Below are 16,812 nucleotides of genomic sequence, written 5' to 3' on the forward strand. Positions count from 1 at the left end.
TAGTCTGGAGGGATGTCAGAAGTTGCAGCGTGACATAGATAGGATGCAAGACTAGGCGGAGAAGTGGCAGATGGACTTCAACGCAGATAAATGTGTAGTGGTCCATTTTGGCAGGACCAATGGGATGAAGGAGTACAATATCAAGGGTAGGAGTCTTAGCAGTGTTGAGGAGCAGAAGGACCTTGGGGTCCGGGTCCATAGGACTCTTAAATCGGCCTCGCAGATGGAGGATGTGGTCAAGAAAGCGTATGGTGTACTGGCCTTCATTAATCGAGGGATTGAGTTTAGGCATAGGGAGATAATGCTGCAACTTTATAAGACCCTTGTCAAACCCCACTTGGAGTACTGTGCGCCGTTCTGGTCACCTCACTATAGGAAGGATGTGGAAGCTATTGAGAGGGTGCAGAGGAGACTTACAAGGATGTTGTCTGGATTGGGAGGCATGCCTTATGAAGATAGATTGAGGGAGCTAGGTCTCTTCTCCCTGGAGAGACGAAGGTTGGGAGGCGACCTGATAGAGGTTTATAAAATGTTGAGAGGAATAGATAGGGGGATTCTCGGAGGCTATTCCTCAGGGCTGAAATGGTTGCTACGAGAGGGCACAGGTTTAAGGTGCTGGGAAGCAAGTACAGAGGAGATGTCAGGGGTAAGTTTTTCATTCAGAGGGTGATGAGTGGAATCGGCTGCCATCGGTGGTGGTAGAGGTGAACTCGCTGGGGTCTTTTAAGAGACTTCTGGGTGAGTACATGGGATTTAATGGGATTGGGAGTTACAGATAGTTCTACAGTCTGGTAGATATGGGTATGATCGGCGCAACCTGTGGGCCGAAGGGCCTGTTTGTGCTGTAGTGTTCTATGTTCTAAGATTAAGCTTACTGTTCCCAAACTTGGCAGGGAGGCTGAAGTCCCAACAAGAGACCCAGAAGAAAATCTAAGTCCGGGATTCTCCCAAAAAATTCTAAGTGCTGAATTTGTGTAAAAGTTTGAGTAAGACCCCCTGTTTTTGTTCAGTGGGGTCTTCAAAATGAATTTCCCACACTCTGAGCATTGCAGAATGCCGTAGCGAGAGTCACAATGAAAATCCGGTGACGGGACCTATTCCCGCTGGAGAGGCCAGCAGCGTAGCACTGAGTGTGCCACTGTGCATGCATCGATCTGTCAGTGCCGAGATTGGAGCATTTCTGATTACTGGCCAGCATAGCAACACTGCATCACTGGCCATGCGACCCCACCAACGCTTGATCACTGGCTTCCCAGATGTCTCCAAGCCAGTCCTGATGTCCCCCTATCCCCACTGCAGTCCCAATCTCCCTGACCTCCCCCTACTGCCCAGCAATACTAACATCTCCCAACCCTGATCAGCCCCTTCTCTCCCTCTGGCATGGATCCCTGTGCAGAGTGGCAGCAAGACACCCCCCCACCCCCTCTGATCTCCCTCCACATAGGCCCCGCCCCTCTGGCACTGCTCAGTGGCAGTGCCATGATGCCCCTTGGGCAGTGCCAGGGGCTGGCCAGGCTGGCAATGCCCAGGAGCAGCCTCGCCTTTACCTCTGACCTCCTGGAGAGCCTCCATGGTCCCCCTTCCCTCCAGTGGGGTCAGGCTGCTAGCTCCCCAATAGTGGACCACTCCTGGCAGGGAGGGGTGACGATGTAGAGATGCCGGCATTGGACTGGGGTAAACACAGTAAGAAGTCTCACAACACCAGGTTTAAGTCCAACCAGTTTATTTGACAGTAATCTCACAAGCTTTTGGAAACGGTGCTCCTTCATCAGGTGTGTGGAAGGTTCTGATCAGAGAAAGGCATACAAAAATACACAGTTTACAGAATACTGATTCGAATGTGAGTCTTTGCAGCTAACTTGCTATTCAAGTCTTAAAGATGCAGACAATGTGAGTGCAGATAGCATTAAGTGAGATTTTGCAAGCCCAGGCAAGTCATGGGGGTTACAGGTAGTGTGACATGAACTCCAGATCCCGGTTGAGGCTGTCCTTATATGTGCGGAACTTGCCTATCAGTCTCTGCTCAGCGACTCTGCGCTGACGTGTGTGTGGTGGTGTGTGTGTGTGTGTGTGGAGGAGTGACAGCAGTGGGCCTGGAGACTTCAGTCCTGGGCCCGCCAACGAGATTAAAATGCCGATTTAAATATTTTAATCAGCTCTGCACCAGGAATCAGTGCAGAGCTGACAATGCTGGGAATCCGGGCTCCAGAGATGTGCAGAAGCTGTAGGACCCAGCGAAGAGCCCACAAAAGTCTCCCAACCTGCTGCGCTGCTCTAGCAATGCAGCGGGTTGGGAGAATTGCCCCTGTGATTCTGCAAGGCCATACAGAACATTCAAAACTGGTGACCCAGTCCGTGTGAAGAACTTTGGGAATGGCCTCTGATGAGACCCCGGTTTATAACAGAGGAAACAGGGCCTGTGTCTTGTAAAGTCCAAGTGCAGGGTAAAATAGTCAAGAAACACATGGACCATTTCAGAAATAGGCAGCCTGTGTCAGCACAGGGCTCATTACCAGCTAAGGGGGTGACCAATGCTAACGTTGAGTCTCAATTTGATGGGGGGATCTAGTGTTTTCCACTGGTGCTGGCTGCATCTGTCAGGTAGGATTCTCCCTGCTGATGGATGCAGATTCATGCATTCCATGATTCATGTCAGCAGGGCCACCTGATCTCTGCATTCATGGACAAGTCCCTCCCCCGCAAAACGTAAATGGTATCTCCCCCTGCTAACAGCGGTCTACAAAGAAGGGGAACCACGTTTTCCCTTTGAAGGAACAACAGCTGTCAATCAGGCTTAACATCTTTGTAAACATTGTGGTAAAGAACAATGGGGGGGGGGGCGGTTCTTCAGATGCATTCAACTGTGGAGGGAAAGGTAAATAAACACAACTGACAGGAGACTGAGTAGAAAACCATTAAGCTGTCAATTAAAGCTTACACCAAAGCACTGCACTACGAAATTGAAAGGTATCAACAATTTTCATGAAATAAAGGAGGTTTCTAAGTATTTGAGCTTTCTTGGAAGGGTTGGAGACTTTAAATAAAAGCTGTGTGATTAGATTGGGACTGAGTGAAATGCAATGGAGAAGGGAATCCACCCATCCCAGTGAAATTGACATCTTCTCCCTGTCAGAGGACTTCAAAGGGGTCTGCTCGCACCTTCAGCTTCTGACAGAGAAAAAGGGATATTCCTGCTGCAGTGTGGAGTGCTGCTGTGATTTAAAAGCTTGCCAGGTGACCAATGGGCATGGAGATTAAAGTAACCAAGCGACTTCAACATTTTTACAGCGGACAGGCAGGAATGAAAATCGCAGAGCTGCCTGAGATCACAGTGCCAAGAATAATCTTCAGGTCTGCCAGGACTACAAGTCCAGCCTCAGGACTTGAATCCCAGGTACAGTGTGGAAACCAACTCCTTGCCCCCAGCCCAAGCCCACCCACCCCTACAAGACACCTGGGGGAACTTCCCTTTGCAGCATGTCAGCGGCAGAGATGCAAATGACCTCTAGACATAGCTCTCTCTTGGGGTCCAGCATGCCAGGTTCGTGCTGTTTATCACCAGACCAAAACCCACCTAGTGCAGTTCCCATTGGCGAGGTGGATGAATAACAGGAGGGCATTGAATTGGACTTCCAGCCTGCTAATGAGGTTTAAAACAGGGCTTTTGAATAACATTCAGGTTCCCACCCACTCTGGGAACCTGATTGGGGTCAGCAGGATGGGTGAGGTGAATCCCAATTGTCTTCATGTCGAGCTGGAATCCTGATTTTTGGCCAACGCCTGATTTAATCAGCCATGGGGATTTCTGGCTGCAGCTGATCTCCTGGAGAATTCAGCCCAATATGTGAAACTGTGTGAATGAATCCACGCTACAGATATTACTTGGAGCCAAAAGACTAAAAGCTGGAGAGATGATTGATATAGTGAATTTGATGCTGGTTGCTTACTTTTGGTATGTAAGTTCAAGTATTGTACATGACATGTGTCACTCGTAGCACAAAACTGGCTTAGAAATGGTCAATACCAATATTGAAACTCTGAATTAGAAAATGTGCCTTTTCTAGTATTAATAATCCTTTCCTCATAGCCCCTATCTTGAGGAGGATATCATTGTGTATTAAAGGGTATTAACATCTCTGTAAGTGTAATAGCACCAAATAGTAAAATGTGCAGAATTATAAAATATATGAATTTATAATCTTGGAAAAAAATTGAAAAACCCTGTTAAGTTTTTCCATCTTGGTTTCAGTCCAAATACATTCGCCACCAATGAGCACACAATTGCTAATTCTTTACTTTTCCTTTTCTATCTTCTCAAAACTAACATTGATAAAAATATTTAAATATATCTTCCATTTGTAAGAGATAATGCAGAACAGCAATGACTAAATAGCGTAAATTCCAATGTCACCATCCTACGCCCCAGATTACTAATTATCAGACTGGTTTTCTAAAAGTGGGTCAGTTCACTAAATGTAGATATATTTGTAGGTAAATGCACAACAAAGTTGTGAGTCTAAAATGTAGACTTTCATACAGTAATGAGATTAGGTTGGTAATGAAATCAGTATCCCCATTGCAATTAAAATATTTGTCCTTGTTTAATCACCAGAACAGGCTCTTGCTATAAAGTATGATATTCAGGTTATTATTAGAATTTGAAGCCCAGATTTTAATATATTGAACAAATACAAATTGTAGAAAATCTGGTATTTCTATTTCAACAACTCATCAGAGATGGAGAAATAACAATGTGCGTAATATTTTTTAAAGATCCAGCTTGCCAATCTATGTACTTTTATTTGAAGAGCACTGATGGTTTAGAACTCTGTACATCTCAATAGAAACCTGAATAAGATTGCACATCATTATTATTTTAATTCAGATCAAAAATAACCATACCTTTGTGCTGATCAAAAACAGGTGAAGAACTAAAATCCATTTTCTATCTCATTATTTTGAATTGGACCGAGAAAATGTGATCCTCAGTGCTTCAAGCAGAGAGTCAGGGGATTGCAGTAAATAAAATAACAGCTGTCGTCAAACAAAAATGTTGGGGAATAAATCACTTTACGGCCACAGGTTATCGAGGAGAATAACAGTGCTGGTCCACACCTATCACTGAAACAAGTTGTTTTCTACAGGCTGCTGCTAGAGAGCTACATCTGATGGGAACAGCTGAGCTTATTGAATAAATCCACATAGTATCTGGTCTGAAGAATATCCTTCTAGTGATGCTGGTAAGACTGCTAAACAATCAGTTCACCAGTAAACTGCTACTTGAAAAAAATACAGATGAAAATAGCACCAGCAATATTTCCTGTAAAAAATCTGAAGCATCTGATTGTGAACAAGGGTTTGTTTTCACATCCAAACTGAGCATGTGCAAACTGGCAATGCACTTTGGGTATGCAGACTGTATGTGCATTTTAAGTGCCAGGAAAGATGTTTATTTTATAAGTATTTTGTGTTATATGCTCCTTTAAATGCTGGTGAAAAACAACTAATACTAATCTGATTTCTGATTTCTTAAACAAGAGTGCTGCTCTCATCTGTTTGAGGAATAAGTGAAGTGATGAATAAAATACTAGAAGTGGCCTGTAATCTTGCAAGGGTTGAGAAAGAAAAACAAAAAATGCTGGAAAATCACTGCAGGTCTGACAGTATCTGTGGAGAGAGAATGTAGCCAATCAAGATGGCTCTTCTTCAGAGCTAAAGACAAAGAAAATAGGACAAGATTTATACTATAAGGGGTGGGGTTGATGGGAAGCAGAGAGTTGTGTAAATGGCCAAGATACCAAAGACAAAAGGACAAAGCGAATGTAAATGGTGATTATAAAGGCCGAGGATGGGTGCTAATAATGTCCATTAAAAAAATTGAAATGTGTAAATGGCAGAACAAAAGTGCACAGTGCCAAGGAGCTGCCTCACAGTGCCAGGGAACTGGGTTCAATTCCAGCCTCAGGTCACAGTCTGTATGGAGTTTGCATGTTCTCCCTGTGTCTGTGTGGGTTTCTTCCAGGTGCTCTGATCTCCTCCCACACTCCAAAGATGTGTGGATTAGCTAATTGGCCATACTAAGTTGACCCTTAGTGGGACAAACAGGATAAATACAAAGGGTTACTGGGCCTGGGTGGGATTGTCATCAGTGCAGGTTTGATGGGCCAAATAGTGTTCTTCTGTACTGGAGAGATTCTATGATTATTAAAGGACAACCTGAAGAATGTGGCAGATGGCCTTAGATGGTTGGTGGGGTGGGCGATAAGGTGGAAAGCGAGATGGAGCGATGGAAGAAATTAAAATTTAAAATATATACCAGAATATAAAGTAATGGATTTGTAAGATAAAAAAATGAAACAAATGGAAATGGAGTGGACGTGGAGAAGAGAGTTCACGTTCTGCGGCTGTTGAACTCGTTCGGTTTGAAAGGTTATAAAATGCCTAATCGGAACATAAGACACTGTTCCTCCAGTTTGCGTTGGGTTTCACTAGAACATTGCAATAGCCAAGGATTGACATGTGGGCCTGAGAGCAGGATGGTGTGTTGACATGGCAAGGACAGGAAGATCTAGATCCTGCCTGTGGATGGACCAAAGGTGTTCTACAAGCAGTTACCCAGTCTGCTTTTGGTCGCTCTGATGTAGAATGGACTGCGTTGGGAGCAGCAAATGCAATAGATCGATTAAAAGAGGTGCATGTGAAGTACTGCTTCAATGAAAAGTGTGTTTGGTTCCTGGGGTTGTGAGCAGGGAGGAGATAAAGGGGCAGGTGTTGCACCTTTTACAATTGCATGGGAAGATGCTGTGGGCAGTGGGTGCAGTGTTGGGTGTGATGGAGGAGTGGACCAGGGTGTCCCTGAGGGAACAGCCCCTGAGGAATACTGATAGGGGTCTGAGGGGTTTGGTGGTGGCATCTTGCTGGAATTGGCAGAAGTGGCAGAGGGTCATCCTCTGAATACTAAATACGTGAGTACTAAATCATGTCCTACTTTCTTTATCTTTAGCTCTGGTGAAATCCAGGCTTGAAATGTTGTCTCTATCCTCTCTTCATTGATGCTGTCAGACCTGCTGAGATTTTCCAGCATTTTCTGTTTTTGTTTCAGATGCCAACATCTAAGTATTTTGCTTTTATCATAAGGATTGTGAAAGCTTGCTTTGGTTGCTGCATTGGAACCCTTTGCAATACAGAAACATCTGAATATTGACCTCTAATAGTTTGGGAAATTAATTCTCTGTAAATTTCCAATTATTAGTATCATAAATATGCATTTGCAGGGTTCCGAACAGATTTTCATTTTGCAATCCAAATGTGTTGGAGGGTTGCGAGGTCTTAAGACAACCTAGACGTACACAGTAGCAAACCTGACAAAGAGACAGGAACAACCATCCTTAACAAGCATGACTATCAACCAAATGTGCGCCATCCTTGATGATGGGTCCAAATTTGTATCCATTGGATCTGCTGCTCAACATGACCTTGATTGAAAGTAAGCCTAAAAAAGCTTGTTAGACTTGCGTAAGAGTGAGCTGCTGCATGATTGACATGATAGTTTATCCTTGCGGCTTGCTGCATCCACATATGGGCTTTCAAAGGCACAAGTGATATCCCTTTATGCTCTTGCCTGTGACTGGTTCTGCTCAACACAAATTTGCCAAATGGCTGGGTGAATTGTTACAATCTGTCATGAACAGGTTTCCCATGCACGCAGTGAAGGATTCCTTCACATTTGCAGAGACCATACAGGATTTGCATATCAATAGTAATGCTTGTCCATATGCTCACTTGACATTGCTAATCTATTCAATATTCCACTGAAGGAAGCCCATAGGCATTTGCACTTCCAAACTTTATCTTGATCGTCTGGATCCACTACCATTGCACAAATCTATATTCATCAAACCACATCAAATAAATGGTTTTGCTAGAGGATCCCCTCTAGGCCCAGTTCTCTCAACTTTGGGTTCCATAAGAAAAGTGTCTGCAATACTTCCGAGTTGTCTTTAAATCCATAGCTGCATGTAATAATTTGCTTGCATGTCTTAATGGGCTCTATCCTGCACTCATCACTGAGCCGTCAAATAAACTCCCTTTCCTTAACTTTTTAGTTGAAAAATCTGTCAGTGGGTTCTCTACCACCATCTACCAAAGCCAACTTCTCTGGTCAGTGCATGTGTTGAGATTCTTGATTTGGCCTTATTGGCAACCTTGTACATAGGGCCCAAGCCATTTGCTCACCATGTCATCTTAATGCTGAAATAAGGTAAATCAAAGACATTCTGTGAGATAATGATTACACTGAGCAGATAATTTTGTGCTATATAACACGCAAACCCATGAACAGACCTAAGCCTGCTTCATCATTTGAAAAGTGTCCAGTCTATCTCCAATCACCCTGGAGGGGCAAGGTATTTCAAATTTGAGTAACTGGTGAAACTTGCTGTTTCATACTACTGCTTTGCAATAGCAACACAAGTGGTATTCATTACAAACAGGATGCTGTCATCAAGCCAACAATACATTCTACCTGTCACGCAAATGAGACATGTAATACATAAATTCAGTGTTGTGGTGCTAGGTATGTAGGCCATATGTTCCAAAGACTAGAGGATTGTATCAAACAGCAGTTCCCTTCCACTGTTTGCTACAGGCAAAGTACAGACTGTAACCCAACCAACTTGTGTTCACAGAAGTCTCTAATATTAGTTATGATTCTACAATTGGACAACATGCGTGCTAGGTCTTGTACTGACAACCATTGGGCTCACAGTGGCATATTTGCATGTGCTGGAAGCTACATGTGTTAATGCACAAGTTCCCAGTCTCTGCAGTATTTTGTACACAACTAGTGCCAGTTTCAGCTAAGCAACGTGAGTGACAACTGTTCAGTGGTTCATTGGTAGTGCCTTGATGAATTGGAGTTGAGCTGCCTGATACATAGTTACATTTAGTTGTTAACATTCACAGAAAAAAGCTAAAAAAAAGTTAAAATGTAACACGATTCCCCACAGTCTACAATTTATCTTACACATTTTCAAACCTTAGACCAAAACCATAGGCCTCAGAATCAGTTCATCAGATTCTTCAGGGTGAGTGCAACATTCATTCCCTACCTGTCATAGTGCTGCGCCACTCATTGCGCTGAACACCACTCTGCTGGGATAGACTGGTTTGTCCAGCTCCATGCTGAGCTGGTCTTTATGGAAACCACAGTGCTGTTTGACTCCTGCCATTTCATCGACGCTGATCAGTACTGCACCCAAAGTTTGGGATTGTAGGAGTCTAATGCTCCCGGTGCCTGACACCATTGTATGTAATGGACAAGAACTGTGCTGCGGGACCATGCTCCCTCCACTTCCACAGGCCAAAGTTTAAAGGGGGTGGGATGCGAAGTGAAGGGGAAGTTGCAGAAGGTTTAGTGGTATGCTTTCCTCTATGTTTTGTTGTTGGTAGTGAGAGACTGCTACCAGTCTCCAGTCCCCTGTGGCTATGGCACTCTGGCTGGAAGTTGCAATGTGTCCATGGTGATTGCTGTGTTGACCAGCTGTACCATTGCTGTAATTGGAGGTACGGGCTTTTCAGACTGCTGATCATTCTCTGGTATAGCTTCCACTGGAAATGTCATGGTAATCTCGTGGACGGGTGAGTTAGTCTGACGACTGGAGAATTTCTGGGATCTGGAGTGATAACGGACAAACCTGTTCCACAAAGAGATGAGAGGTCAAAGGTGAAATTGGAGCCTGAAACTTTTTAGTACTCAAGTATTCAGAATCGTGTTGTTCTGATTGGCTAATGGCAATGTCAATCTTGACATCCTCTGCTGTCTGGAGGTGATGCTAGGTGAAGCAAGCATCCCTTTTGAGAAGAGAGAAACTGAAATTAGATCAGAAAATGCTGGATAAACTCAGCAGATCTTCAGTAAAAGACTAATTTGGACTCAAAACATTGGCTGCGATTCTCCCATTATGGCCTGCAACTTTTCAGGTGGGTCAAGCTGTCAGCCATTTCGCAAGTTCCCCGACAGTTTTTATGACCCGCGCGCATCTTCTAGCTGGAGAAAAATGGCATTGCAGGGAACCCGCTGAAAATCGGCAGGCTGCTATTTAGCATGAGTTTACATACCTTTACATGCCATTATCAGAATCCACAAGGCAATCTCCGCCTACATCTGTGTCTCCCAGCTCTTTGATGTGATGTAATTTTGGTGTGAATTAGAACAGGTATTTAAAAATCGCAGCCTGGTGTGGCAGCCTTGAACAAGTGTGAGGAAGTAAGTGCTATTGGTGGAGTGCAGGGGATGTTGCAGGTAGGCTCTGCAGATGGCTGGTGGCCTGCCTCCTGCTGCCTTCAGGTTTTGGCTTATTGACAGATGACATCTGTTGGGGGAATGGGGGTTTCCATTTCCTCATAGCCCCCTGGCTGAGGTTCCGCCTGAGAGTCCTGCTACCCTCCACCACCCCTCCAAGCAGTACTGAAGCTGTCTGTGAGAGGCAGTGTCGAGGGCTTCTGCTTCCCCCACCACCCCAAAGCCCCCCCTCTCCAAGCAGCGCTGAAACTGACTGTGAAAGGCAGCATCGAGAGCTGCCGCTCCCCCCCACCTGCACCATGGATTGTGTGGGGTTGCCAACTCCCACAAGTGGGGATGCTGGCCCAAGTGAGGGATTGGGATGGTGCTGGATCTATGCAGTCAATCATAATAATCTGTCATTCTATGCTCTTTCCAAACCCCACTGTGCAGATGATTCTTGGTTTGCTTGATCTGGAGCTGGCCATGTTGGTGATATCAGAGGCGAAGGAGGAGGAGGAGACGCACCTCAGAAGATGGTGGGCATGGAGAGAGCACTACAAGAGCAGCTGCCACCAGTCCCTCAGGAAGAAGGGCAAGGAGCTGCTGCTGAGGGCCAAGTGGTGGGTGAGCAGGCTCCCAAGAATGTGTACAGAAGGCAGAGGACGCCAATGCCAAGGAGGTACAGGCCCCACAATTCCCTTAAGGACCTCTCAGAGGAGATGTGCCGTCGCTGGCTGTGCTTGTCCAAGACCACAGTATGACACCTTTGTGAGGTGCTTTCACACCTGGCCCTTTGTGGAAGCGGCAGCCACCTGCTCCCTGTGGACATGAAGGTGACCGCAGCCCTCAGTTTCTATGCCTCCGAGTCATTCCAGGCTCCAATGGCGACCTACCAGGTATTGCCCAGGCCTCCATGCACAGATGTATGCAGCAGGTCACAAATGCCCTGTATGCCCAGGCAGGGCAGTTCATTAATTTTGATGCGAGCTGTGCACAGCAGGAGGCCTGGGTTTTCTGATTCGCATCCATGCCGGGATCCCAAATGTGCAGGCACAGTGGATGGCACGCACATCGCCTTGCGAGCCTCACATGCAGCACTGCAGTGATTTGTGAACCGGAAGGTGTTCCGCTCCCTGAATGTTCAAATCGTCTGCGACCATTGGCTCAAGATCATGAAGGTCGATGCACCCAGGGAGTGCACATGACAGCTTTGTGCTCAGGCAGTGCATATGACAGCCTTGTGCTCTTTGAAGTCCAGCCCAGACTCCCAGGGTAGCTACTGGGTGACAAGGGTTACCCGCTAAGATCACGGCTGATAACGCCTGTGCAGAGGCCCCAGACCGAGGTGAAGACTCGCTACAACGAGGCCCATGCAGCCACCTGGTACGTCGTAGAGCAGTGCATCGGCCTGCTGAAGATGCAGTTCCACTGCTTGTAACTCTCTGGGCGACCCTCCACTATCACTCTGTGCGTGCTTCATGCATCGTTACCATTTGCTGCGTTCTTTCCACATCGCCCAGCAGCAGGGTGACCAACTGGAGCAGGAGGAGGAGCCGTGGCAGTGAGGGGGACCACATTAAGAGCTGGAGGAAAGACAGCGGGCGGCAATGGCTGGTGTCCGGCAAGGAAGAGCAGCGAGGGACACCTTGATTGCAGCCCGCTTCCCCTAGCTGGTGCTGTGCAGTGAGGAGGCCTCAAACCACAACATCACCCTTCCCCTGCTCCCGTCATCCCACCACCCTTTCCCCCAGAAACATCTGACCCTATTTATGTGTCTGGGCAGGCAATGGTTGCAAGTCTTAGTTGAAGGCTGGAGGATAATGACAACTTGCTGTTGTGCACACTGGGATCCTGCCCCTGGTGTAATTCAAGTCTGACTCCTACCTGTTCTCTGAATGCACACTGCCACCCTGGTCCACATAGCTGCAAGTGTTGAAGACACATGTTTTTTGGCCAAAAGAGGCTGGGGGAGGGGGGCACACACCAAGGGTCTGGTGGATGTTAGGGGAGGTAGGGCAGGCACTCTGAAACATGGGCTGAGTCTTCAAGGCACCCCTATGTTTGGAAGTCAGGAACACTGAGCTGTTGTGGGGGGGGCGGTTGATGGGGAAGAGAATCAGAGACACATTAGTCACGGCGTGATGTGCAATTACCAGTTTATTGTGGTAATCATAAATGATTACCAAACCCTGACTAATGCTGACCTTCACCTGTGCCGTCTAGTGAACTACAACTTTCTAACTGTGCTCTCTACTGCTTCTTCCAGATGCTACCCCAAGATCACATCAGAGTGGAGGTGTCCAACTGTGATGCACGTCCCATTGCCTGGGTGGCCGGGACCTGGAGATCCCAGCCGACTTGTGGTAGACGCTGTTTTGGTGCCAACCTGTTTATCTCACTGGCCCTGAGATGCCCCAGTGTGAGAAAGGGGGAAATTGGAAGGTCTCTGGATGTCCGGGATCTCCTGGGTGGCCTGGCATAGGCTCAAGCCCTTCCTCCTCCCTTGGGGTGCCCAGAAACCCTGGGGACACACCATGGGCTGCCTGGATAGCTGGACTGAGCTCCAGAAGCTCCAGCATCACCTGGCTCTGCCAGTCCTGGAGGCATAAATATGTCTGCCCCATGATGTGTGATCCCTCAGCCCTGGCCCTCTGAGACTCAGCCAAGCTCCAGAGCCCCTCTGCTACAGCACTCTGTGAGCAAGCCAGACTCTGGAGCCCCTCGGCAGTAGCCCTCTGAGCCTGGGTTAAGTTCTCGAGGCTCACAGCCACTGCCTGCTGCGTCTCCAGAATGCCGGCAAGAGTCCCAGCCATGGCCAGCAGTATGTTCCACAAGCCCCCAACACCCATAGCCGTCGAACGCTGTGCCTTCTGGATGCCGGAAACATACTCACCCGTGGCCTCCAGGATGGCCTAGAAGCTCCATGAGGACAGACCCCCTCTGCCAAACTGTCGACTGCGGTCGCCACCTTTGCAATGTTGGTCTGGGTCTCACGCTGTGTCGGCACCACCTTCTCCAACAGAACTCTATTGGACTCCCCTAAACAGCCTTGCAGTTGCAGCACGGTTGCTAACAGCCCTTCCATAACTCCCCGGATTTCTTCATGCATCTTCACCAGCCTTGGGACGAACAAACCCATAGGTCCAGCAGATGGCTTTGGGACAGCTGAATCCTAGCCTCCGGCAGACCTCCGTGTGCCTGAGCCCTCGGATGCGCCCGCCTCCACCCAATCTGCATCAACGACTGTGATGTGCTCACCAGATCGTGATTCAGAAGCCTCAACACTAAAAGCACCCACCATGGTGATCGTCTCTGTATTAGTGTGTTGTGTGGTACATGCCGGTGACGCTTCAGTGGTACTGCCCTCGGAGGATTCCTCAGTGCCTCCCTCTGAGTAGTCATCCTGGGAGTTGTGGGCAGTTTGCTCCAGAGCAGCGGGAGTGGCGGCAACACCCAAAGGGCTGGGTTCCTCTGGGTCCAGAGCTGGAAAAAATAACACACATTAGGGGAAGGAAGGCAAAACATTCCATGCAGCATCGCACTTACTTAGAGGCGGACTAAGGTTGAGGGTGCACCTCTGCTCACTTGTATGCTGTACTCCAAACTGGCTGTTGGTGACCATTCGGAATGGCCCTTCATCTCCTACCAGCTCTGTGGCATGCTCTTCCATGCTGGTCAGCTGCCACAGGTCAGGCACAGCACCACCAGTCTGTGTCATCTCCTGTGCATTATGGATTTTCTTTTCCTGTGCGAACATAAGGTGGATAGCAAGCATTAACATATTGCAATGTGTGGTGCGCTGTGCATGCCTCTATCTTGGACATTGTGCTGACAGTTTTGGAGAAAGCGGTCACCACTGAAGGGTGCTGATTGAGGGGTAAGGGAAAGGGGTTAGATTCTGTTCCTGGGGGAAGGGTCACTTGTTATATTGCCTTCAGGTGTTGGAGATCCATGCCAAACATGTGTGAGGTTCCAAGAGGGATGCTCACTCATCTTTGCTGCTCACAGAAGTGTGGTGTCAGGCTCCTGGCATTCACCATTTCTGCACCCCTTGGGTTGGGGCCCTGGCCGGGGAACAAATGATCACACCTCTCCTCCACAGCATCTAGCAGGTGCTCCTGGTCTGCCTCCGAAAATCTGGGAGCCAATTTGTGATGTGGGAATGCCGGCGTTGGACTGGCGTAAACACAGTAAAAAATCTGACAACACCAGGTTTTAGTCCAACCGATTTATTTGATAATACTCACAAGCTTTCGAGGGGACTGCCTCTTCGTCAGGTGAATGGAGAGCTCTGGCCTCAGACAGAGCATATAAAGCACAGACAGTTTAGAGATTACTGATTAAAATGCGAATCCTTACACCTAACCTGCTGTTCAAGACCTGAAGTGGCTGATAATGTGAGTGGAAGGAGCACTGATCACAGGTTACAGAGATGTGTATTGTCTCCAGACAGTACAGTAAGTGAGGTTTTGCAAACCCAGGCAAGTCACGGGGGTTACAGATAATGCGACATGAACCCATGCGACGTGTTAAAGAAGCCATTCCCTATGGACAAGCCCTCCGTATACACAGGATTTGCTCAGATGAGGAGGATCGTGACAGACACCTCCAGACCCTGAAAGATGCCCTCATAAGAACAGGATATGGTGCTCGACTCATAGATCGACAGTTCCGATGCGCCACAGCGAAAAACCGCACCGATCTCCTCAGAAGGCAAACACGGGACACAGTGGACAGAGTACCCTTTGTCGTCCAGTACTTCCCCGGAGCGGAGAAGCTACGACATCTTCTCCGGAGTCTTCAACATATCATTGACGAAGACGAACATCTCGCCAGGGCCATCCCCACACCCCCACTTCTTGCCTTCAGACAACCACACAACCTCAAACAGACCATTGTTTGCAGCAAACTACCCAGTCTTCAGGAGAACAGTGACCACAATTCCACACAACCCTGCCACAGCAACCTCTGCAAGACATGCCGGATCATCGACACGGATACCATCATCACACGTGAGAATACCATCCACCAGGTACATGGTAAATACTCTTGCAACTTGGCCAACATTGTCTACCTGATACGTTGCAAGAAAGGATGTCCCGAAGCATGGTACATTGAGGAGACCATGCAGACGCTACGACAACGGATGAATGAACATCGCTCAACAATCACCAGGCAAGACTGTTCCCTTCCTGTTGGCGAACACTTCAGTGGTCATGGGCATTCAGCCTCTGACCTTCGGGTAAGCATTCTCCAAGGCGGCCTTCACGACACACGACAGCGCAGAGTCGCTGAACAGAGACTGATAGCCAAGTTCCGCACACATGAGGACGGTCTCAACAGGGATCTTGGGTTCATGTCGCATTATCTGTAACCCCCGTGACTTGCCTGGGTTTGCAAAACCTCACTTACTGTACTGTCTGGAGACAATACACATCTCTGTAACCTGTGATCAGTGCTCCTTCCATTCACATTGTCAGCCACTTCAGGTCTTGAACAGCAGGTTAGGTGTAAGGATTTGCATTTTAATCAGTAATCTCTAAACTGTCTGTGCTTTATATGCTCTGTCTGAGGCCAGAACTCTCCATTCACCTGACGAAGAGGCAGTCCCCTCGAAAGCTTGTGAGTATTATCAAATAAATCGGTTAGCCAATTTGTGAGCAGCCATCTTTGTGGCATGACTGGCTGTGTGTCCATTCCTGCAGCTTATGTTACAGCTCTGGCTTATTAGGGGAGTGCAAGTGCATTGAGTATGGCCAGTCAAGGGCCCATTGACAACAAATATTTGTGAAAGATTTTGAAGGCTGTATTTAGTTGAGTGTCATTCATCCCTCAGGGTGCTATTTGCTATTCAATAGGCTGTATGTCCGGGGGGGGGGGGGGGGGCACAATACTAAGGGCTCCTAATTGATTAGTTGCTGTGTCCATGGAGGGGTGCAATACTCAGGGCTTCTAATCGATAAGCTGCTGTGTCCAGGCAGTGTGCAATACTCAAGGCTCCCATTCAAGACAAGGAATGATCACAAGCTGGGGTTGTGCACATCAGCACAACATTAGTTCTTTGCAGGGCAGCAGTGCGGACAGTATGTTCAAGGAATGGAGGAATTGCATTCCCGCATTATCCGGATCCATGGGCATTAGATGATCAGGCAGCCATGTCTATATGTGGGGAGAGACGAGTGGAGGGGGCGGGTAGGGAGTGGGGGCAGCAATGAGGCCAACGATGCCTCTGTGGGGGGCTTGTGGGGGCCAGCAATGAGGCCAGTGATGTCTCTGTGGTGGGGGGGGGGGATGTGGCTGTAGGGGCCAGCAATGAGGCCAGTGTTATGTGTTGGGGGGGGCGGGGGGCGGTTGTGAGGGCCAGCGATGGGGCCAGCAATGTTTTGGTGGGGGGCTTGTGGGCGCCAGCAATGAGGCCAGCGATGTGTATGGGGGGGATTGTGGAGGACAGCGATGAGGCCAACGATGTGTGTGGGGGTTTGGATGGCAGTGATCTGGATGCTGGGAAGTCTTTTCTGTGATTTCCC

General features: G+C 47.8%; 1 protein-coding gene across 1 annotated transcript in view; it reads right to left on the minus strand.

Annotated features, from left to right (window-relative positions):
* ankrd55 (ankyrin repeat domain 55) overlaps positions 1-4,978 on the minus strand; it is a 97,414-nt gene extending 92,436 nt beyond the window's left edge. The window contains exon 1 of the mRNA XM_080186126.1: positions 4,903-4,978. Coding sequence (XP_080042252.1) covers positions 4,903-4,942 — 40 coding nt within the window. The 5' untranslated portion in view covers positions 4,943-4,978. The remainder of the gene's footprint in view (positions 1-4,902) is intronic.
* Positions 4,979-16,812: the final 11,834 nt, after the last annotated feature.

Source organism: Carcharhinus amblyrhynchos, chromosome 1 (assembly GCF_965287045.1).
Source record: "Carcharhinus amblyrhynchos chromosome 1, sCarAmb.v2.hapA, whole genome shotgun sequence".
Classification (NCBI taxonomy): domain Eukaryota; kingdom Metazoa; phylum Chordata; class Chondrichthyes; order Carcharhiniformes; family Carcharhinidae; genus Carcharhinus; species Carcharhinus amblyrhynchos.